Consider the following 24,546-nt stretch of genomic DNA (forward strand, 5'->3'; position numbering starts at 1 on the left):
TTCCAAACACATTAGGGGAATTAAAAGGTGCAAAAAGTCTGCATCTTTGAATCAATGAAATACAATAGTTCACTTGATAAGAATTTTTGAGCTGTAAATGAGTTTGAAAAATGTAAACTGCATTATAAAAATAGTTTTTGCTATTACTTTTAGTATCATCTCAAGAGAAATAATTCATAAACTTAAACTAACTGATAAACATTTACAGGACAAGATCCTCGAACAAAACTTTCTTAAGAATTTTGGCATTCGCTATGAAAAAGTTGAAGGAAGAAAAAACTCAAGCATTCTGCTGAGATCTTCACCCTCTCTCTTATAGAATGTGCATTATAAGGAAGTAGTTGTCTTTTTTGACAAATATTTGCAAGACCTGGAGCTACTTTGCAAGCTGGGATGACTGACAGTGAAGGTGTGAGGAGAGTTAAAGTTGAAGGAAAGCACTTTACCAAGAACCAGCCCTTTAGGAAATGATGTCGTTAAATCTCATTTTCCAGTGGTTCAGGCAGGTGACAAAAGTCACAAATTTCTCCTTGAGCTATCACACTGAGCCCCTCCTCCGCACTAAATGTTTACTTTGATCTTTAAGTGAATTTACTACATATGGATTTTTATTCATTTAAAGACAATTAAACAATACTGTCCTTGATAGAAAGTACCAGGCAAGCAAACTAAATTATCCTGGGATGATTATCCTAGGAAGCAGAAGATTCATCCCATAATTATACAACTGAATGCTGGTTTTTAAAGAAAGCTCCTTTAACGTGGTAACACCAATGTTACAGATAGTTTTGATTTTATTGTTTCCTCCATCTTCTTACTCATTTCCAAAGAGGCCCATTTCACTGTGGCTTTCTTACCACACCTAAGATCAATTTACCTTGAATTTTTAAGGAAAGGTGTTTATCGAAGACCACAGTGAGGAAAAGAGAAAGTCAGAGTGTTGGATTCAATTTATGATTCCCAGGAGGAGTTACCTGCAAAGGTAAAGTCTAAATTCCACGAGCAGCCGGAGTGGAAATTTTAATAAGTTGAGCAGATCATTCACACCTCTGCTCAAAATCCCTCAGCATCGCTCTGCGTTCTTGGAGTAAATCCTATCTCCTGTTCCTCTCCGCCTTGTACACTCTCTCCTCCTTGCACAAGAGCCCGCCATGTACATTTCTGCCCTGGCACTGGCTCATGCTTTTGTTTGGTATCTCTTCTTTCTGAAACTCACTGAGAGAAACTCGTTTTCTCGCTTCTTCAACTCCCGTAAAATGTCTCTCCTGGGGCCATCCCACTGACACTGCAATTCTTTTATTCTTTCTGCCTTTCACATTCCCCTTTATTGCACATGCATGTGTGTGTGCTTGTGAATCTCCAGAGTACTCATCATCAAACAATATAGGAATGTTAGTCACTCAGTCGTGTCCAACTCTTTGTGACCCCATGAATTGCCCACCAGGCTGCTCTGTCCATGGAATTCTCCAGGCAAGAGTACTGGAGTGGGTAGCCATTCCCTTCTCCAGAGCATCTCCCTGACCCAAGGATTGAACCCAGATCTCGTGAATTGCAGGCACATTCTTTACCATCTTAGGCACCAGGGAAGCCCATTTACAACCGTGAATAATACACACTTTCCCTATTTATTTTCTATCTACACCCTCTGAAAACATTCCACAGGGCAAGCATTGTTATATCTTGTAACCAGATGTGTAAAATAGTACTAGATGACTGGTAATTGCTTTTTGAATAAACAAGTAAATGACTAGCATTACTGCCCTGAGAATCCAGGGTGAGAGGCTGGGAAGAGGGAAAAGGGTGCATTCCTGACACCACGACACATTGTGTGCGAGGGAATCTGAACTCTAGCTCCTTCCTCATCTCCATCCCAAAACAAAAAGATTTATTGTGAAGTTTGAAGGGTCACCTCATCAGAATCCTGAGAGATTATCAGCCTTATATAATCATACCCCCCAAAGCCAATAATCAAACTGACACAATAATAAAACTGACTGCCAGGTCTATTAAGCAATTCATGAGTCTCACTTGAATCTGTAATTTTATTAATAATACTATTTCATGATTACCCAATTCTGACAATGATTTTTTTTTAATTTCCAAAACATATTATGCATTTGAGTCTCCAAAAGAATACTACACATGTCCCAGAGATTCAAAACTGTGAATTGTCTGGCTTTGTTTACATCACGTTGGATGATGGTGGGAACTCTAGCTAATGGAATGAGATCGAGTGTTGGGACTGAAGTGTAACAAATAAGGTGCCAAATCAGAAAGCAGGGTACGCATGTTTTTACTCACCTGCATAATTCATCATCTTGGCAGCTGTGAATTACATCGAGGCAGGTGGGGGTTGGAACTCTGTTCACTGCACATGGCCTGCTGTGGAGTGCTTCTCTGGCCTGTTGACAAGGCTCATCAGCAGGAGCACAGTCACAGAAAGCCAACATCTGGGCAATGTTAAACGGCATATTTTGATAGAAGAAGCGGATGGCTGCTTGGCAGTGTTTCACATCACACAGCTCTCCATCCGCTGAGCAAGCTTTCAGGTAAAGGGCCAGCTGGGCATTGCAGAGTGCATCCCCAACGCAAACCTCTGCCACTTCCAGGCAGGACTGGACCCCTCTGCTTCCTAGAAGGAAGGGTACGTCCAGGTTGTGGAAAAGTAAACAGAGAGCTGTGCATACAGAATCTGCGTAACACCATGAGAAATCCGTGAGCAAAATACAACAATGTGCCCTTATATTGCTTCTGGCAAATAGTCCTGTTTATTTTGTTTACTTCTCTTTTTTTCAGAGTTGGTATAAACTTACTGGTCCTGAGCAGTGGGCTACTCGAACCATCTTTCATCTACACTGGACATGTATTATGACCCAGAAATGGTGGGAAGTGCATAGGACAACTGAACTGCAGAAAAAAATCTTTGAGCCCAAGTTTCTCACATGTAAACAATACATCTTTAGAAATTGGATTTGAATCTAGCTGATGGTGTGTTCAGTGGCTCAAATCAAAATGACCCTTGTTCTATTGCACTTTTTATTTGAAGGGGAAATTGTGACTAAAGTTTCCATGTAGCTCTTCCAAAGCGTAAAAATGTTCACATTCTGCATCTAGTCTTTGTTTTTAATTGTAAGTATTTCTCCACACAATTTTAAATAAATGATAGATGAGCAAAATAGATGCTTTGAAATATTAGTGGAAGAAATGCAATGATTTGTTGCATTTTCTAGTATTAGAACAGTTAAAATTCACAGGACTCATTTTGTAATGACATATCTTGAAGAAGCCTACTAACTACATTTCAAGTTAAACTGTCCAGTATTCACAATGCAAATCAAAATGAATATTTACAAGCATTACCATGATAGGAAAGAGTGGTTCGATTCCACTTGTATTTATTATCCTCTTTTATGTTATCTAGAAGAAAAAGAAAGAGACTATTTTATTAGTGAACAATTTTCTAAATTTAATACGGGAATGTAGACAACATTTGTCAATCTGTACTCCAGTAAAAATACATATAAGCTCATGTAACCCTTATTTAACCTTGGTACACAGAATTAGTGAGGTACAGATGAAGAAAAATAAACCACTGTAACATCATTCAAGTCAGTTAAACAGCTCTGTTCTGAGTATTCAGTTACACGAAGATTTAAACAAATGCTAATGACCAGGCCATGTGCCGAGAAGTAAACAAAGAGTCTGTCTGGGGAGAGAGAACAGAAGAAATATTGTCTGAACCCAAAAAGCTTTCGCCAGTAAGGTCTTAATTAGATTGAAAGGCAATTTAAAGACTATTTCCACCTCTGACTATCTTAGCTTCCCAGAGTTTTTAGGAATTATAATTATAGAATTGGAGAGGTTGATGACCATCTAATTCTAAAAAAACTTTCATTCAAGAAGCATTGGTCAAGTTCGCACTATGTACCAGGTGCCATATTGAAGACAAACTTTCAGTACCTGTTGTCAAGACTTTTATAGGAAATGGGGACATAAAAGCAAAATCACAATAAAATAGAAGGAGAAGTAATACACATATTCATAAAGTGATAGGGGAAGACTATGATCAGTTTTTATTTTAAAAAGAAATTCATTTTTTGCCACTGGCTGTTGATTAAGATATTGGCTTCCATTACAGGTTATTGATTAGGAGATTGATTTCTGCTATGGCACGTGTCTCTTCATGATTCACCTTGTCCCGACTTGAGCTGTCTGTCCAAGCTCCCTGCCTGCCCATCTATGCACATATATGATGGTACAATCATAAAACAATTCTTTTTACCCCCAAGGGTGTCAGACTTTCCAGACTGTTTGCATCGTTCCATCTGTTCTCATCATACACGGTTTTCATATCTCTACTGGTTACGTCTCAGCTAAAGAATCACTGTCTCTTCAGGAATCCACCTTCCTATGTTTCGGAGAAGTTCCTTCTTCTTTTCCATATTGAGTGAAATCACAATCAGCAAATTTCCGAGAATCCTATAGCTTTTTTAACAGATACAAAAGTCTAGGCTGGCTAGACCATCTATGATAGGTTAATAGCCGTGCTTTGGCACTGTTTGGTATGACTGTGCCATTGTTTAAAACATATTCAAGAAACCATCATTAAAATATAAATAAACACTGAATTCACTTATTGTTATGAACTAAATTTTGTTTGCTTCCAAGATTCATAAGTTGAAGCCCTAAATCCTGATATAACTGTATTGGGAGATGGTGTCTCTAGGGAAGTAATTAAGATGAAATGATGTCTTAAATGTAGGGCCCTGATCTGGTAGGATTAGTGTTCTCATAAAAAGAGACATTAGCAAATTTCCTCACTCTTCCCTGGCCACGTGTATATCCCACGGGAACGTCCTGTAAGAAGCTGGCAAGAAGCCAAGGAATTTACAAGCCAGAAAGAGAGCTCTCACCAGAAACTGACCCTGCTGGACTTTGGTCTGGAACTTCCAGTCTCCAGAATGATGAGGAAATAAATTTCTGTTGTTCAAGCCACCCAACCTCTGGTATTTTACTAGGGCAGCCCAAGTGGATTAATCCACTCAAAAAACTAGCAATTCTTACAAAAACAATTATTTTATCATGGGGAAACAAATTCTATCTTGGATCCATATTATTTTCTGTAATACGAGTAATGCACTGTAATAAATTGTTTGCACATGAAATTCTAATTTCAAATAGTGCATACATAGGTATATTCACATTTTTTTCTGGAGAATATTTTAAACTGTAGCTTAATTGCTGAAAAGGAGCTAAAGTGCAGTATGTCATGGGAACACAGAGAAGCTTGGGCCCACCAGAACTTCATCTCAGTTGTATGATCATATACATCAAATAATGCACAGTGTTTATATATACCACATCTTTATCCATTCATCCGTTGATGGACATTTAGCTTTCTTACATGTCCTGGCTATTGTAAACGGTGCTGCAAAAAACACTGGGGTGCATGTGTCTTTTTGAATTATGGTTTTCTCAGGGTATATGCCCAGAAGTGGGATTGTTTGTCATATGGTAGCTCTATTTTTAGTTTCTTAAGGAACCTCCATACTGTTCTTCATTGTGATTGTACATATATACAGTGGAATATTACTTGGCCATTAAAAAAAGATAAAAATTGGAGCATCTGTAGAAATGTGGATGGACTAGAGTCTGTCATGTAGAGTGAAGTAAGATGGAAAGAGAAACATAAATATTGTGTATTAACGCATATATGTGGACTCTAGAAAAATGGTACAAATGAACTCATTTACAAGGTAGGAATAGAGACACAGACATAGAGAACAGTTATGTGGACATGGGGCACAGAGGGATACATGGAGAGATTGGGATTGATGTGTGTGCCTTGACGTGTGTAAAACAGATGGCTGGCGGGAAGCTGCTACGTAGCTTGGGGAATTAGTTTGGTCTTCTGTGGTGACCTAGATGGATGGGATGGAGTTGATAGGTGCGAGAGAGGTCCAAGAGGGAAAGGAGATACACACACACACACACACACACACACACACACACACACACACACACAGCTGATTCATTTCATTGTACAGCAGAAACTAACACACCATTGTGAAGCAACTATACTGTAATTTAAAAACACAGTGTTCCCTCTTCTTGATCCACTAATATTGAAATATATGCAGACTCTGCTATCTTCTCACCCTTCTACTTCTCTAGTCCAAGACACCACGCATTTCTATGTTGACCTCACCTTCTGCCAGGATCCCATTTGCCACCCACCAGTGAATGACCTCCTGCTTTATACCTGCTGTGCAGATCTCATTTCTATGTGTCGTGCAAAGCATTTTAGGCTTCAATTCCATACTGAGAACTGTCTATCTGATATCTCCGCTTGGGTATCTAATAAACATTTCATACTTACCACGTCGCAGGCTGACTCCTGACCTCTCCTCTGTCTCACTCCCAAAGCCTCTTCTTCCTATAGTTGTTCCCATGTTAGTCAATGAAAATAATGGTAACCACATCCTTTCTAATTACTCAGGACAAAAACCTTGGAATAAATATTGATTCTCTTTTGTTGCTGCAGCCCCATGTGATCCACTCATATCAAGCATACTAAGACTCTGACAGCTGTCCACACTGTTCCAACACCCATCATCTTTTTGCTGTATCATTATATGAATTTCCTAATCGGTCTTCCAACGTGGGCATTTGCTTCTCTTCAGCCAGTTGTCAACACAAAATCCAGAGTTTTCCTCTTAAAGATATACATCAGACCATGATACTACTCTGGCTCAAACCCCTCAATTTTGAAATGACCTACAAAGCCCTTCACGATCCTGCCCCTATTTTATTTCTGGTCTCATCTCCTGCATCTCATCCCCTGCTCTCTCATCTCTACCCGCAGTGTCATCTTTGCTCTTCTTCAAGACCATTCCCAGCTCACCTTGAGCTATTTCTGCCGCCCGAAGTTCTCTTTTCCCCAAATACCCACATGACTCATCCCTTGCCTCTTTCTATCTTTACTCAAACATTAATGTCTTCAGAACGACTTCCTGGCCATCCTATTAAAATTACAAACCGCCCACTCAGACTTCCTTTTGCCCCTACCTGTATTATTTTCCTCCTTAGCATTCATACTGTTTATTTTTATTTGTTTAATTTAATTCATTTTTATATTTTATTGGAGTATAGTTAATTTACAATGTTGTATTAGTTTCAGGTGTACAGCAAAGTGATTCAGTTATACACATAATCATTCTTTTCCAGGTTCTTCTTCCACATAGATTATTACAGAATTCTGCGTAGAGTTTCCTGTGCTACACAGTAGGTCCTTGTTGGTTACTTATTTTATATATAGTAGTGTGTGTTTATGTTAATCCCAAGCTCCTAATTCATAGCCCCATCCCACCATATCTCCCCTTTGGTAGCACTCATTCTGTCGTACCATTTAAAATATACTCTCCAAATCTTTTATCTTGTTAATATGCTCTTACTGATGCTTTTGAACTGTGGTGTTAGAAAAGACCCTTGAGAGTCCCAAGGAGATCCAACCAGTCCATCCTAAAGAGATCAGTCCTGGGTGTTCATTGGAAGGACTGATGTTGAAGCTGAAACTCCAATACTTTGACCATCTGATGGGAAAAGCTGACTCATTTGAAAAGACCCTGATGCTGGGAAAGATTGAGAGCAGGAGGAGAAGGGGATGACAGAGGATGAGATGGTTGGATGGCATCACTGACTCAATGGACATGAGTCTGGGTGGACTCTGGGAGCTGGTGATGGACAGGGAGGCCTGGAGTGCTGCAGTCCATGGGGTCGCAAAGAGTCAGACATGACTGAGCGACTGAATTAAACTGAGCTGAACAGCCTATTACTAAGATCCCCGCTTTGGTGATCTTGATACTCACTTTCCCAACTGCTGGTCTTTGTCAGGCAGTGCCCCATTAAAAGGAAGTTGCCACACCTCGGGGGACAGACTTTTCCAGGGGACAGCTCCTATGTAAGGACTAGTCCATTTGCGGGGCTCAAAGAGGCAGCATCTCTAAAGGGCCATTCCAGGGCTAAACTTCTTATGGAGTCAACTAAGTTTGCTGTGGTAATTGCCTTGCATTTCAGTTTGTCCCACCCCCTAATCCTGCTTTTCCCACTTCATCCTAGGTTTTGTTCCTGAGCCCCCAGCCTAATACTATTTTGTATGCAAACCTCTGTCTCAGTGTCTGTTACCAAAGAAACTAACCGGGACACTCCTCAGTTAAGAATATAAGGTCCTAGAGAACAATGATTTGCGTATGTGTGTGATTTTTGTTTGCTTTGTTAACTGTTTTTTCCCCAGGTCTTAGAACACAACCAAGGACATGGTAGGCACCAAAGAAATATCTATTAGGTAAATAAGTAATCATCCCTTATTATATTATCTATTTCTTTAATTTTTAAATCCCTTAAAAACAATAAGTTTTTAAAATGAAAGGCAGTGTTATTATTATTATTTTTTAATCAACCAGACTTAGGACTTAGCACATTTTCACTGTCTTATAAATACTTGTTCAATGAATGGATGAATAAAGCTCACATTAGTTTAAAACATTTTGGCATTTCCATCTTTCTGCATAATCCCTTTTAGACACAGTCATAGTAATATATATATTTAAATTTTTTTCACTTTCTGGGAGAAACACAGGCAGAAATGACAGCTGGAATAAGAAATTATTCTTTAGTCAGTTGGTACTTGTGATTATACTTAAGATTCTAAAATTCTTCCCTTAAATACTGACCTGAAACAATGCCCAGGTTGAGTTCATTTTCATTGTCTTCAGTGAAGGATGGGACTGGATTTATTTGAGCATCCTTTATGCAAATGTCCTCAGACAAGCTTTTCCAAATTTCAGTGCACTCTGCTTTCAAAGGGTCACTGCACTGACAATTCCACAAAATTGTTTCTTGCAGATTTTCTCTTAATGCTGAGCAGAGGTACCTTCCATCAAGGGTCTTGCATTGTTCTGATTCCCTCCTGCAGGTTTTCTTGAAACTCTCATACAAAAGAGCACAATGTTCAGATTCCTGGCACATATGTGCTGCCATGATGCAATCGCTCTTTTTTTCCCTTATTAATGATGTCTCTTTCTCATGGAGCCACTCTGTGACGTTTGAGTGTGAAGCCAAATTCGAGGACAGTGCTGATTCTTCTATATTTTTTAAAATGACAAAAATTAAATAAGGCTCATTTAGTTTAATTTTAAATAAGCTCATTTGAAACCCTCTTAATGTTTCCTAGAAAGTCCATAGACATATTTTATAAATATTTGACTGTTTTTCAAAAACCACTGAAGACATTATTTCAAGAAAACTATTACAAATGACTTTTATTTTTAAAAAACTGAAATAAAAATATTGCTTATTTATAGCTTATGTAACAAAGCATAATGGTAATGCTCAATTTCTTTTGCTATTTCGTCTTCATGATTTCCTTCTGTCTTTTCATTACATTTGATGATAATTGGTAGAAACCATTGTAACTTACAATGCTTAGGAAAAGCTAAAGTGTTCATCTCTCTGTCATGTCTGACTCTACGTGACCCCATGGACTGTAGCCCTTCAGGCTCCTCTGTCCATGGGGTTTTCCAAGCAAGAATACTGGAGTGGGTTGACATTTCCTTCTCCAGGGGATCTCAGCCCAGGGATTGAACCTGGGCCTCCCATATTATAGGTAGATTCTTTACCGTCTGAGCTGCTGCTGCTGTTGCTGCCATGTCACTTCAGTCGTGTCCGACTCTTCAAGACCCCATAGACGGCAGCCCACCAGGCTCCCCCATCCCTGGGATTCTCCAGGCAAGAGTACTGGAGTGGAGTGCCATTGCCTTCTCCAGCTACCATCCATTATTTCTCTTTGTATAAACTTTGTATATTTCTATTTCCTCCTAGAAATATACCTATAATTAAAGTGTTTCTCCACAGTTTTCATTATTTCTCCTTTAAGAAGCCTTTTTTCAGACAGTTTTTTTCCTAATTCTTTTGTCCACTCGTGAATTTTTAATTCCACAGATTTATTGTGTATCTATTCAGGGGCAGTATATATATCTGTGCTTTATACATATGAGAAGTTTTCTGCCCACCCCCAAGAACCAATTTCCACCGCTTGGAAGTTATATCCCTCATAGAGAACGTATGTTCTACTTGAGAATTCCAATAAGCCCACAATTATATAAACTTTATAGGAAGAAGATTAAAACCACCTCAGTGTAAGAATCCTTACTTGACCTAAGGTTTCAGTAGTATATACCATCTATCTCTGAAATGTCTCATCTCCCTCTGAGGTCCTTCATGTGGACCTCCACAATGAACACTTTCTTGCCCCTACAGTACATAGGGTCACACAGAGTCGGACACGACTGAAGCAACTTAGCACGCACAAATGCATGCAAGTTAAAGATAATATAATCAACTTCATAATATGAAAATGTTTACTTAAAACCTACCAGGACATTCTTAGAAGCACTGTTCAGAGTACAGCCTCTTTACTGCATGTGTTTTGAAACACACACTACAGTAGAGTTTTACACATTTATCAGATAACAACTCACATGAATTGTTATAATTATTTAAGTGAGATTTCTCTGCTGGAACACAAACCATCTCTCCTACCCCTTTTAGACAGCATATGCAAACTTGCATGGATAGGATATATATGAATTAATGCCATCCGCACATAATTTGTTCTATTACCTTGGTAATTATATATTTTGAATAATTAATCTGGGCTAAATGAAATAATCAGGCTAAATGTCAATTTTACTTTGCTATTTACTTAATATTTTTTAAATATTTATTTAATATTTTACTTTGCTATGTTTTAAGCTAACCAAGAGCAGGGAGTCTCTTAATCGATCTTTATATCCCTCCTCCAGTGCTTAGTATCTACACCTATTAACTGAATAATTAGTATTTTATGAATGAACACATGATTTAGATGCTCAAAATGTGTTTACAAATTAATTATATATTTATTGATCAGTTACTAGATGTCAGGCACTGTGCTGAATATTTATCATATGAAGAAAAAAAAGAAAAAATATAAGAACTGATTTGCTCAATAAGCTTACAATCCATAATAAAGAGCAGAAAAGTACATGTCTGTTATATGTTGAGAAATATTTGGGGAAGGCAAATGAGGGGGAGAGAGAGAAAGATCATATCCTGATGGAGTGACGATGAAAGGGTTGGTGGAAGATGCTGCAGTTGACATGACAAGATTTCCACTGTCGCTTCCTTTTTCAGTCTAAGCTGAATTATAAGCAAGCAGCTAATGATCTGTGTAAAGACCACAGTCGGAGCAGGTCCGTCATGAAGTGCAGTTGTAAGATCATCCTGGTCTTCTGTGCAGGGTTTCTGTACCCCTGCCTTATCAATATTACCATGGGGTGGAATTTATTAAGTATCAAATATGGAAAAAATGGTTTTAAAATGGGGGCTGATTTCAACTTAAGTGCTCTAAATTCGTATGTACCTATATTTTGGTATCTACATTTTGTTGCATCTTGGTCTGATAGAAATGGTTATTGAGATATAAAGGAACAGTCCTACCGTCTTGAAACAAAAGTCAACAAATAATTGTAGTATTTCTATACGCTTTTGTTTCAGCCTACTTCAATCTAAAACTAGAAAAGGCATATTCATTAGGTAACTAATGTCATTTTAGTCTTTATCTTATTGACTTCTCTGCATTTACTGTTGATTATTTTCTCTATGTCTTTCTCTGTCATTGGCTTGAAAATTCTTCCTGTGGTTTTTTTTTCTTTCTTTAAAATCTTCCTTATGATTTCTTCAACCAGGTCATGAAAGTATTATAAAAATGCTTATATTCTCACTTCACATCTTTTTCTGGCCAGTCTGATCCTCCTGCGTGCTTGTATCTGCTTCTTACAAACCACTGACTCACAAATCTTACATGTACTCAATGCAAGATGCATGTTTCCAAATGCCAGCCAAATGCCCTATCATTGCTTTTTCTAAACTATATATTCATCATGTGAAATGCAAAGCAAAGTACTAACATTCCTAACACAAATGTGCCAAAGTGTGCCACCCCCATGCAAACTCTCCAAATATAATTCACCACTGTTGTCTTTCAGCCCTGTCTCCACATAGAGTGATACCCTTGTGCCAAGCCAGCAACTTGTATCACACATTTAATAACATTCCCCACTCCTCATATCCGGTGGTAGCCAATTCCCACTGATTATAAGTCATAAGCATTTCTTAAGCAACTCTTCTCCATGGAGTCCTCAGCACCAGTGCAGAAGTTTAGGCACACGTCACATCTCTCCCAAATTATTCTGTTGGCTCTTATCCTTGGCCTGCGTCTTACCCTGCCTCCATTCCATCTTCTAAACCAGCCTCAATGGAGTCCTGAAAAATACTGATTCCAGATTCTTCTGTTCAAAATGCACTAGTAGTTCCTCAAAAGTCTGATTTCTTTTCAGTATCACCTCCTGACTCCTCTGTTCTATAATCCAGCCTAATCAGGAATGTGTTTCTTCCCAATGTCTCCTGCTTCATTCTATTTCCTCCATCTGGAATATCATTTTATTTCATCTGCCTAAGGAGTCCAATTCACCCTGAAAGGCCCAAGTCTGTCATTTCTTTTTGAAGGCTTCTGAGACACCATTCAAAAAAAAAAAAAAAAAAAACAAATTCAGATGAAGTTGCTCAGTTGTGTCTGACTCTTGGCAACCTCATGGACTGTAGCCTACCAGGGATTTTCCAGGCAAAAATACTGGAGTGGATTGCCATTTCCTTTTCCATGGGATCTTCCCAACCCAGGGATAGAACCTAGGTCCCCCACAATGCAGGTAGAAGCTTTACTGTCAGCCACCAGGGAACCATTATTTCTTCTCTGTAACCTCAAGTAAGTATCATCTTATGTGTATCACATTGTATAGGTGATATTTAGCAATTATCATTTCAATTAAAAATTGACATCATATAAAATATGTTCTATAATGCTACTGGAATTAGAGATGAATAACAAAGATATCTAAGGAATACTCAAATATTTGGAAAGTAAACAATGATATTATGAACAACTCTTGAATCAAAAATGAAGTCAGCAGTAAAATAAGAAACTATTTTGAACTTAATAAAAGTTAAAACACATTTTTATTTAATTTAAAATTAGTGGATGTAACTAAAACACCACTTGGAAGGAAATTTATTTAATGAGATAGTTAAGAAAAGAAATCTCAAATCAGTGATATAAGATTTCATCTTAAGAAACCAGAATGATGAGTCAAATCAATAATTTCAAGTCAAATCAAATGCAACAAAAACAACAAAATAATGTAGAGCAAAACTGAGAGAGAAATTGAGAGTAAAAAGAGAGAGAGGGAAATAGAGATAGAGACAAAAAGAAAGAGAGAAAAGGGCATGAATTTCTGGTACCTAAACAAGAAAATGACATCATCTTAACTTCTTCAAGATGTTTAAAGAACAATTTGGGAATATTATATCATATAAGAAATGAATTGCCAGCCTAGGTTCGATGCAGGATACAGGATGCTTGGGGCTGGTGTACTGAGATGACCCAGAGAGATGGTATGGGGAGGGAGGTGGGAGGGGATTCAGGATTGGGAACACGTGTACACCCATGGCGGATTCATGTTGATGTATGGCAAAACTTATACAGTATTGTAAAGTAAAATAAAGTAAAAAAAAAAAAAAAAAAAAAAGAACAACTTAGACAGAAACTACAATAAAGAGTAAAATGCAAACAAAATTAAAAAATTCAACAGAAATCCAACAGATATCTTTCAAATTCAATTATTTAAAAGAAAAGAAATGATAGGCATTACACAACTTGCTTTCAAGACATCTCATGAAACTGCAATAAATTGCTGTGGAGCATTGGCAAAAGTATAGAAATACATACATCACTGGGACAGATTGGAAAAACCAGAACAGCCACTAGTATACAGCCCAGTGATCTTCTGAGAGAACTGAAACTGAAAGTATCTTCAACAAATGTGGTGGAACAATTAGATACCCATATGGCAATAGAACATATCTGAGTGTTAACTTGCATCACTTATGAAAATTGACTCAAAATGCATCATACACCTAGATAGAAAACCTAAGCCACATAATTTTGAAGCCACATAATATATTTCTTTGGCACATAAGCACATGAAAATATAATCAACATTATTATTATTTAAGTGTAAATTAAAATCCCAGTGTGATACCATTAAACATGTTTTGAAATGTCCAAAAAAGAACAACACAGAAATCAAGTCCTGGCCTGAATGTGGGGCAACCAGAACTTTCATACATTTATGGTTACTTCAAATTTGAAATATAGTATGAAAGTTTCTTATAAAGTTAAACATACACTTTATTATATGACCCAATAATTTTTTACTGAGGAGAAATAACATATTTGTACAAATATTGTGGGTGAGAATTTACAGCAGGTTTATAATCTCTACAAATCTGGAAACAATGCCTCTGACTTTCAGTGGTGAATGGATAATCAATTCAAGTAATAACCATACAGTGGAATACTACTCCTCAAAAAAGAGGACAATTTTTTGGTGAATCACACATGGATAATTTTAAATAAAAGAAAACTGGCTCAAATGCCTACATGTTATATAATTTCATTTATATGAAATTTTGGAAAAGGCAAAATGATGGAACAGGAAACTGTCTAGTAAGTTTACTATGAAGAATTGGAGAAATTGGGCTATGTGACTAAGATAAATGAGAGATAAACCTCTCTCTTATAAAGTGGGGGAAGGGTGATTCTGAAAAAGAAAAGGTGAGAATTCTATGACAACAGGTGCATTCCTAACCACTTCTTGGGGAGTGTACATAGAGACATTGAGAATCTAGAAGCTGATGACTTTCGGATTACTGGACCCCGTGCATCCCTTGGAAAATCTGCACGTGCTCTCAAGACATGAGCCGACTATTTTGAATACCAGTACTTCACCATATGACATATTTCACCATCTGACACCAGGACTTCCCTGCTGGCTCACGTGGTAAAGTGTCTGCCCACAATGCGGGAGACCCAGGTTCCATCCCTTGGTCGGGAAGATTCCCTGCAGAAGGAAGTGGCAACCCACACCAGTATTCTTGCCTGGAAAATCCCATGGATGGAGGAGCGTGGTAGGCAAAGAGTTGGACACGACTGAGCAACGTCACTTTACTTCACCATCAGGCGGACATGTTGAGTTTGCAGTAAATAAATGCATATTAAATAATTAAATGCGCTCATACAAAGGCAAGCATAATGCTAGGTAAGTGGTTATACTCTGATGTTTCTCAAGCGGTCTTGTTTCCTTTACCAAGAAAAATGGTACCTTATTTATCTTTTATCTTTTAAGTCTGGTACAAAGCCATAGTGAGCCTCACAAATAAAGGTACTGAATGAGTGAATCTATCATTCTAATAAATTATTATTGAATGAAGCTTGAAATTGTGGTTAGTGATTATAGAAATAAGAACCTTAAATTACATGAAGAACTAATCAAATCACCAGATAAAAAAACAAAAGAATTCATCAAACTACATAGCTGTGTTTCTTTTTGACATTGTACTTTCTTTTGCGTGACTGTAAGCATTTCATATAACAATGTATTACCTGATTCGTTGATGCATTTTTTCCCAAGCAATTTGTTAAAAGTGCAGTAAAGGTCATCAGAGCAGAGACAATCTTTAAATTGTAAATTGCTTTCCACTAAGGACTGGATACTTAGGTCACAGCTGGATGAATTCTTCATCTGGCAGGTGTTGCCTGGATTTCACAGTCAAACATATAACATTCTAGAGATTAATCTGGATAAAAGTTTTGAGCCCTCCTACCCAAACTATGTTAAACCTTTGGGTAGCACCTCTTACCCAAAGCTTTTAATATCTTGATTTTAGTAATTCATTATTAGAGTGAAATTATCTGGGGTTAATGAACAACATGTTCATATAATTGACTTTTCAAGCAAAAAAAAAAAAAAATCTATTCCTACTGTTTTCACCCCCAGTATTTTCTTTCTAAAATAGACTAAAACTTTCTGTATTTTATGTTCTTCTTTTTTTAAATATTTTTTTTACTTTATTTTACTTTATACTGCACATATATATGGAATTTAGAAAGATGGTAATGATGACCCTGTATGCGAGACAGCAAAAGAGACACAGATGTATAGAATGGACTTTTGGACTCTGAGGGAGAGGGAGAGGGTGGGATGATTTGGGAGAATGGCATTGAAACATGTATACTATCATGTAAGAAATGAAGTGCCAGTCTAAGTTCGATATAAAACTTTCTGTATTTTGAAAGAACTTGTTCCTCACTTAGAATGCCAATTTGTGCTCTTTAATAATAAATAAGGCTGCCTTTAAAATGAGGCAACCAGAATACTCTGTAATTTTAGCTATTTTGTCTGTTTAGCAGTTTTATTAGCTATTTGATCTTAATCTGCTATTTTATTTTATATACCATTACAAGATTATAGTAAGAGACATCCAAGTGGCTTTAAGTTTATTGTATAAAAAGACAAGGTCCTATACATCTGTGTCTCTTTTGCTGTCTCCCATACAGGGTTATCGTTACCATCTTTCTAAATTCCATATATATGTGTTAGTATACTGTATTGATGTTTTCTTTCTGGCTTACTTCACTCTGTATAATTGGCTCCAGTTTCATCCACCTCATTAGAACTGATTCAAATGTATTCTTTTTAATGGCTGAGTAACGATAACCCTGTATGGGAGACAGCAAAAGAGACACAGATGTATAGAACAGTCTTTTGGACTCTGTGGGAAAGGGAGAGGGTGGGATGATTTGGGAGAATGGCACTGAAACATGTATAGTATCATATAAGAAACGAATCACCAGTCTAGGTTCGATGCATGATACTGGATGCTTGGGGCTGGTGCATTGGGATGACTCAGAGGGATGGTATAGGGAGGGAGGTGGGAGGGGGTTTCAGGATGGGGAACACGTGTACACCCGTGGTGGATTCATGTTGATGTATGGCAAAACCAATACAATATTGTAAAGCAAAATAAATAAATAAATAAAATAATAATAATAAAATTAAATTTTAAAAAAAGACGTGGTCCTGACACTTAGAAAACACTCAGTAAATATTATTGCATGTTTTGTAATTACCAACATTTCATACTCTGCTTTAATATAGAAAGCCTTATTCATCTATCCAACTATTTTCTTTTATTCATTATTCCTGAATAAAACTTCTTGAGTACATTTGATTTGTATATTTGAGAATATTTCTATTTCAGCTTCATGTATGGTATAATTATGCAAGTCTTACCATTCATTATAAATTACTTGCTATTTGTATACTAAATTCAATAAATGTGTTATAATTTATGATACACTGAATGAAATAATTTGTTACCTTATAAAATATACCAAGGAGACTCATTATAAAAACAAATAATGGGTTTTTTTGTCAGTGTCCTTTATTATCATCTTAAAATTATTGTGCTATTAGAGGAAATTTGCCTTTGAAATTCTTTTCCTGAACTGTAATGAGAATGTTGCTTTTAAACTGGGGTGTTGGAGAAGACTCTTGAGAGTCCCTTGGACTACAAGGAGATCCAACCAGTCAATCCTAAAGGAAATCAGTCCTGAATATTCTGTGGAAGGACAATGTTGAAGCTGAAACTCCAATACTTTGCCTACCTGATGCGAAGAGCTGATTCATTTGAAAAGACCCTGGTGCTGGGAAAGACTGAAGGCAGGAGGAGAAGGGGATGACAGAGGATGAGATGGTTGGATGGCGCCACCGACTCAATGGACATGGGTTTCAGTAAGATCTGGGAGTTGGCGATGCACAGGGAAGCCTGGCATGCTGCAGTTCATGGAGTTACAAACAGTCGGACACGACTGAGCAACTGAACTGACTGAATGAGAATATTGAATAGAGACCAATAACTTTCTCTGGCATTTGAGAATCGCATGCACCCTGTTCAAGTGCGTGGAAGAGAAGAAATATCATTCCATATCTATATCCTATGTAATTCCTTGAGATCTTGTGGCTGGACAGGAGCTCTGTTAGTGGAGACTGTAAATTTTTACATTGTCAGAACTATAGATTGTTGCCTCTTAATCCAACACACTTCACCTTACATCTTTGGAAGGTCAAAGGAGCACAGGCAGATAGACAAGGGTCCCAAGCAGTACAAAATTTATTCTTCTATGAAGTGGCTGGAGAAATAAAGTGAGCCGTGAAAGAATATAGTTTTTATTTTTCACTTTGGATTTCTCTTATTGAATATGCCAAAAATTTACTGGGTTTTTATGTTATTATCACACTCATTATACAAGTTGATAAAACCTGTCATGTTAGAAAAAGCTTTTTTTGAAATGTTCTGTCCTAATAGTTTTGGGATATTATCTCCTACATAATCACTTTATCTACTTTTAGTGAATGGAGTCTTACAATAATGCTCTCATTCAACATATATTCAGCTACTTGACATAGCCAGGATTTTTTTTTTTCTTTTAAACAAATGACAATGACTTTTTAATCTTCATATTCTCTAACCCCTTGGGCCTCCCTTCACATGTTTGGAATGTAGGACAAATTAAAAATAAAAATATATTTGAACTTGCTCTTGACACAGTTGAAATGGAAGATAGTATACATGTTGAAAGAATATAAAACTCATGTTACATACATGCAAATAATGTGTTTGATTTTCACAAACATCATCTTTCTATGTTATCACTGACATAATAACATATAAACAAAAAATATTTTATTTGAAAAAATGTTGCCATGTTTTTGAGAGGCATGTGTATAATTGTAACATTATACATTATAAAATCAGTAAAAGAATAATCTGAAACCTTGCATAAAGTTGCCTCCAGTGTCAGCGCATTAAGGTTCTTGAGTAATGGCGGCCCAGTGGTTAAGAATTTGCCAGCCAATGCTGGGGACACAGGTTCCCAGTCTGAGAAGATTCCACATGCCATGAGCAACTAAGTCTGTGTGCCACAACCACTGAAGCCCATTTGCCTAGAGCCCAAGCTCTACAGCAAGAAAATGCCTGTGTGCAGCAATAAAGACCCAGCACAGCCGAAAATAGATAATTTTTTAAAAGAATACTCTTAGGTATCTAAATTCACTAATAAGTAACTGAAGGTGAATCACTTGAATACCAAGTTTAAGTAAGGCGTTTAGAGAAAAACTTAGTTTCTAAGACAGTGAAAAAAAAAAAAGACCAATTACTATTTTTTATCTCAGTAAATAGAAGGTATTTGAGTGCATTTTAAACAACTTGTTTTACCTGAGACACTGCAGGCATCTTCCATTATTCTCCAGGCATGTTTACAACCATCAGCATCACTTAGGCAGAGCTCTCTTAAATACGTGCAGTCTGTGGTTTGGGAAGTGGACTTGTTCAAGCATAGCCCCACAGCTTGAATAACAACAATAAGGGAACAACAGAAACAGCAATATGACAACATGGTAGTTATTTACTTCAAACCTAAGTTATTAATGATCAAGACCAGAATTATGAAAATGGAAATGTGATTGTCATTAAAAAACCTAGAATGAAACTTAACCTCCCCTCCAGCTATAGATTTGTTTCTTTTATATAAGATTTTTAAGCAAAACATATATATTTGCCCTCATTGTTATTTCTGCCTATTTATTTCTCAATTAATAATGTATTGTTATGACTATTGCTCTATTGAAACTGTTGTGAAAAATGCCAACAAATAATCTCCCTAACATGAACTTAATAGTTTAAAGACTTCACCTTGCCTGCTTTTATCATTGGGAATTTTGTTGTCACTTTGTTCTTGAAACTTTTTTCTTCTGGCGACCCTCCTTTGTAATTCTCTTGATACTTATTCATTTGATATTTTCTGCTCGTGGCATTCCCAGAATCCTCTTACTTTTCTGTTAAAATGTATTTGTAGCTTAGTTTCTGTCCTCAGACTTTTCTCATTCCCATTTTACATACTCCATGTACTTATGGTTTTAACTAAAATCTCAAGGTTGATGATTCTCAGATATCTAATGCAGTCTTGTTATTTTCCAATATTTTAGTTACAGACGCTGTTTTCTCCACCTAAATGTTCCAGACACACTTCCATATAATACTATCAGCGATATGGTCCTTCTCATCTGTTGGACCACCTGTTTCATCAGCAGTTCCACCATCCACAATGGTGCTCATACTAGGAAGCTTGGGTTCACGATAGGTTCGTTTTCTAGCCTCAGTTTCACTCTCCCACATCCAGTCTTGCATCGATCATTGATTCTCATCTTGCAAATTGACCAACTCATCAGATAGTCAGTCTGCCTTCATCTGATTCTGGTAAATTCTTTACACCCCTTACTCTGCCTTATGCGCCATTCCCGTCCAGTCATTTCTCTGCCTCATCCTTTGAATGGTTCCTCACAGCGTGACTCCCATATTGTTCATCATGTGCAACCTAGATGTCCTTGAGCATTTACAGTTCCTCAAATGCTCCACGCTGCCTTGTACACCCGAGTATTTACTGTATAGTCACTACCAGACACTGCAAGTGGCTGGAGAGATAAAGTGAGCCATGGAAGAATATAGTTTCATTTTTCACTTTGGATTTCTCTTATTGAATATGCCAAAAAATTATTGGGTTTTAATGGTATCACCACACTCATTATACAAGTTGATAAAACTTGCCATATGAAAAGAATTTTTTTTTTAATGTTCTGTCATAATAGTATTAGGATAACACTACACAATTATTTATCTACTTTTTGTTGTTTTATCCACTATCTGTTTTCTTTTTATTCTGGACTAAGCCTTTTTGGTCCTTTAGGACTCAACACAATAACTACTAATTTTATGGAAACTGTTCCTAAATTCAATACCCCTTTCCTGCATTCAAATTGAATTTAACATCCCTTGCCTGTTTCACTACCATCTTGGGACCTTCCCAACCATGGAATTTACTGCTCTGTAATGAAAGTGTGTATTTACGTGTTTGTCTTTATCGTTGGGTTCTTGGATTTTACTCAGTAGGCATTAGGAATAATTCACAATGGTATGCCCATCATTAGTGCAATGATGCATTACATATATTCAATAAATGCATGCTGATTTAACCAACTTAAATAGTTGCTTATGGATGAGTTATATATAAATAACTGATAGTATTCAATAAAAACAACACCTTCCAGATATTTGCAAGTTATTTTGGGTAGAAGAGAAAAGGTTTCAGCAAGTTTTTTTAAGTATCAAGAAAGTAGCAATGTTAATTTAATGTATTGTACCAATTATTCAAACTGATTCTGCAAGCATACAAACTGACACTTGCTCACTCAATCCATAGAAAAACATGGAAACTACAATTGAGTTTTAAAGACAGTATATTAGCTGTAATCAAGAGACCTAAAAGCTATGTCTTAATCAGAGTCAAATTATCTGATTTTTTAAAAGATGATGGTAATTATGAATGACCTGTCACAACATAGAGTTATAGGCTTCAAGTAAAGCCATAACATCCTTTTTTTTTTCTTTTTAATCTTACCTTTTCCAAACCTCTTCTAAGGAGAATGCATGGCAACTGTTTGGATCATATGAACTACTGACCGAGTCACTGCGTTTGGAGATTAGGCTCACGAGTGTGGCTTGGTCATATTTTTCTTGGGGAGGGCTGGAGTGGAAATTGACATACCAGCTTTCTGTTTTTGTGTGTTCATGGATAACCTCACCTAGCCAAGTTTCTGTTCTAGGTTAGAAACCCTGAAGATGGGCAGCACATGTACACACATGGCTGATTCATGTCAATGTATGGCAAAAACCACTACAATGTAAAGTAATTAGCCTCCAATTAAAATAAATTAGTTAAAAAATTAAAAAAGAAAAAAGAAAGCCCGAAGAAAGAGAAAAAGAGCCACTTCCATTCTGTGCCAATGTTGCTTGTTTCTTTCCAGCTTGCCAAAGATACTGAAGTAAGGATTTTATGTCAGAAACTCAATATGTAAGAAGCTACAGCTTTATTTGCCACTGATCATTATATCTTGGGACTACGTCTCTCAAGAAACTTACAGGTGGTGGTTTCCTGAGCAGATTATCAAAATCTCACTGGTATGTCAGTGCAAAGATCATTAATGAATTCTACATATTATCTTTCCCAAATGTGTTTTATTTTCTTTCATATTTAAAATTCTAGGTTGAATAACAATTTGATTGTTTTACATGACTTTTTACATGTTCCATTCAGAGGAAATACTGAATCAAGTAGAAAAACCACTTCAAGGATTTGGCCCAGAAGAATCAAATAAATGATAACTTTCCAAAATCTTATCCATTCCTGACTAGGATTTGTGGCTACATATTTAAGACAGGAGTTTTCAAGGATCCTCTTGAAATGCCAAGTGAAAAACAGGTCCTATTTAAAAATAAACAGATGGAGCATAGTGCACCTTTTTTTCACCCTCTTAAAGACATGTAAAACTCACTAGGATATTTAGTACTTTGTTTCAAGAATTCACTATGTCTCACATTTCATTTGGAGAAGGAAATGGCAACCCACTCCAGTGTTCTTGCCTGGAGAATCCCAGGGACAGGGAGCCTGGTGGGCTGCCGTCTATGGGGTCGCACAGAGTTGGACATGACTGAAGCGACTTAACAGCAGCAGCAGCAGCAGCAGCACATTTCTTTGGCTGCAGAACTTTCTGGAATCACAATATTTATTTAAATGGGGTTGAATAAATATTCCAAAGAATGCATTATGGGAAATATTGGTTAAACCTATCAAATAGCATAATTTTGACCCTAAGTGTTAGATAAGATTTCCCTCCTTCTTGTAATCTACTGACAAGGTTAATTTAGAAGTGAAAGTTGAAAACAGGAAGCTGTCACTGTTGTTTCAATGGGGGCCATAATGAGATTGTAATATATTTTGTATATCTCATTATATTGCTGCCTGAGCTTCAAAAATTAAAGACTCCAAGATTTTTCCTTATTATAAATAATAGATATAGGAAACATTGTTGGAAATCAATACAAGGAGCAAAATTTTGAATAGTATTTAATCCTCCAAACCTGAAAATATATAAATATATAAAAGACTCCTTTCTTTCTTGCCTTAATTTTGACTAAATCGATTTAGACTCTTTTTCATGTTCAACACAATTTGAAATAATCTTCTTTGTTTTCTTGCCCACAAGTATGCCTTTATTCATCAATACCTGTTGGCAGAGAGTTACCAGAAAATGTACTGGCTTTGTTTTAATTAGTGAAGTATTAATATTCATCTACAATTATAATTATCCTTATTTCTGAATTCAGTTTGTAGATTCTACTGCATGCTGAGGAATATATAATAGGTTCTCCAATCACATGTATACCAAGTAGCTCTAACATAGATTCTACTTTAAGCATACATTATTTTTACAGAGAGAAGCTCACACTTTTATCTCTGGGTTATAAAAATTAACTGAAATGTGAAGCATTTGAGGTTGTGTTGCATTACTCTATGAACTGTCTCCTATTTATTAAATATTAACATCTAAAATAAGGGAAACTGAATGGATCTTTTTTCAATTTAAATTAAAAGAAAAATGTATAATAACATGAAATTTGTCATCTTATAACTTGTAAATAAATACCAGAAGGTTTCATTTCTAAAAGGCTCTAATATATATGTAAATTTTATAAACCCTAATCAATTACCTGAAGTAAATGGATTAGTATATATATATATGAAAAAATCTGAGTGGTAAAATGCAGTTCTCACATTGTGCATTTTCTACAGAGTTATAAATGAGTAAAAGTAGGCATACATTTTTATAAAAGTAGTAAGCTATGTTACAGTACAAATTTGTAATTAATAATTTATATTATAAACCTTTGTTAGCTTGATATTTAAGTGACTGGAGACACCATTTGATTCACAAAGAATTGATGTTATGAATTCAGATAAACCAGAAGAATAATTCACTTACCGAAGAAAATGAAGACTATCATGGCGGTCAACTTGGGGCTGTTTACCTGCGAAAAAGTAGATGTGTTTTTTCCAACAACCTCCTTAACAGTAACTGTCCAGAATAAAGCTCTGGTTTCTACTCGTGCTTTCTGAAAGCATCCCTGGTTCAAGTCAGCTTCCTGTCACTGCTTCCTCACCAATCTTTCCTGAGCTGTGAACTTTCCTAATTAGGTCCAAATTTAATTATTTTCTTCTGAGTGTACTGATCTCGGGTATTATGCTTCTAAGAAAGCCCAAGAGCCAAATACTAAGAAATGATACATCCTCTGCACATTCAGGGAAAAAGGTGCTTTTATTTTCTCCTTCAACTAAAATACTAAACTGTTTTGTATACAAACCTCCCAAGTCTAACTCCAGAGTTTCTAGACACTTGAGCGTGCTGTTTCTACTTCATTAATTTGCATCATTCGGGCAATGTTATGTCTTTGAGAACAGGGAAAAGGATAAAAGGCATAAAGAAAGCCCATGAAAACATATGGGGAATTCAGGTTCCACTAGGATCAAACCAGTGTACCTCATCTTTCTTAACAGGTGCTCCAAACTCCAGTGTACTTAAAACGGGTTGCTTCAGT

At 36.6% G+C, this 24,546-nt stretch overlaps 1 protein-coding gene across 1 annotated transcript in view; it reads right to left on the reverse strand.

Moving 5' to 3' along the window:
• The window catches only part of GFRAL (GDNF family receptor alpha like), an 82,892-nt gene extending 58,937 nt beyond the window's left edge, over window positions 1–23,955 (reverse strand). The window contains exons 1-5 of the mRNA XM_068960980.1: window positions 23,934–23,955; window positions 19,273–19,404; window positions 15,599–15,757; window positions 3,361–3,417; window positions 2,302–2,632 (exon numbers count right to left, since the gene is read on the reverse strand). Coding sequence (XP_068817081.1) covers window positions 2,302–2,632; window positions 3,361–3,417; window positions 15,599–15,757; window positions 19,273–19,404; window positions 23,934–23,955 — 701 coding nt within the window. The remainder of the gene's footprint in view (window positions 1–2,301; window positions 2,633–3,360; window positions 3,418–15,598; window positions 15,758–19,272; window positions 19,405–23,933) is intronic.
• Window positions 23,956–24,546: the final 591 nt, after the last annotated feature.

The sequence above is a fragment of the Capricornis sumatraensis genome, chromosome 22 (assembly GCF_032405125.1).
Source record: "Capricornis sumatraensis isolate serow.1 chromosome 22, serow.2, whole genome shotgun sequence".
Classification (NCBI taxonomy): domain Eukaryota; kingdom Metazoa; phylum Chordata; class Mammalia; order Artiodactyla; family Bovidae; genus Capricornis; species Capricornis sumatraensis.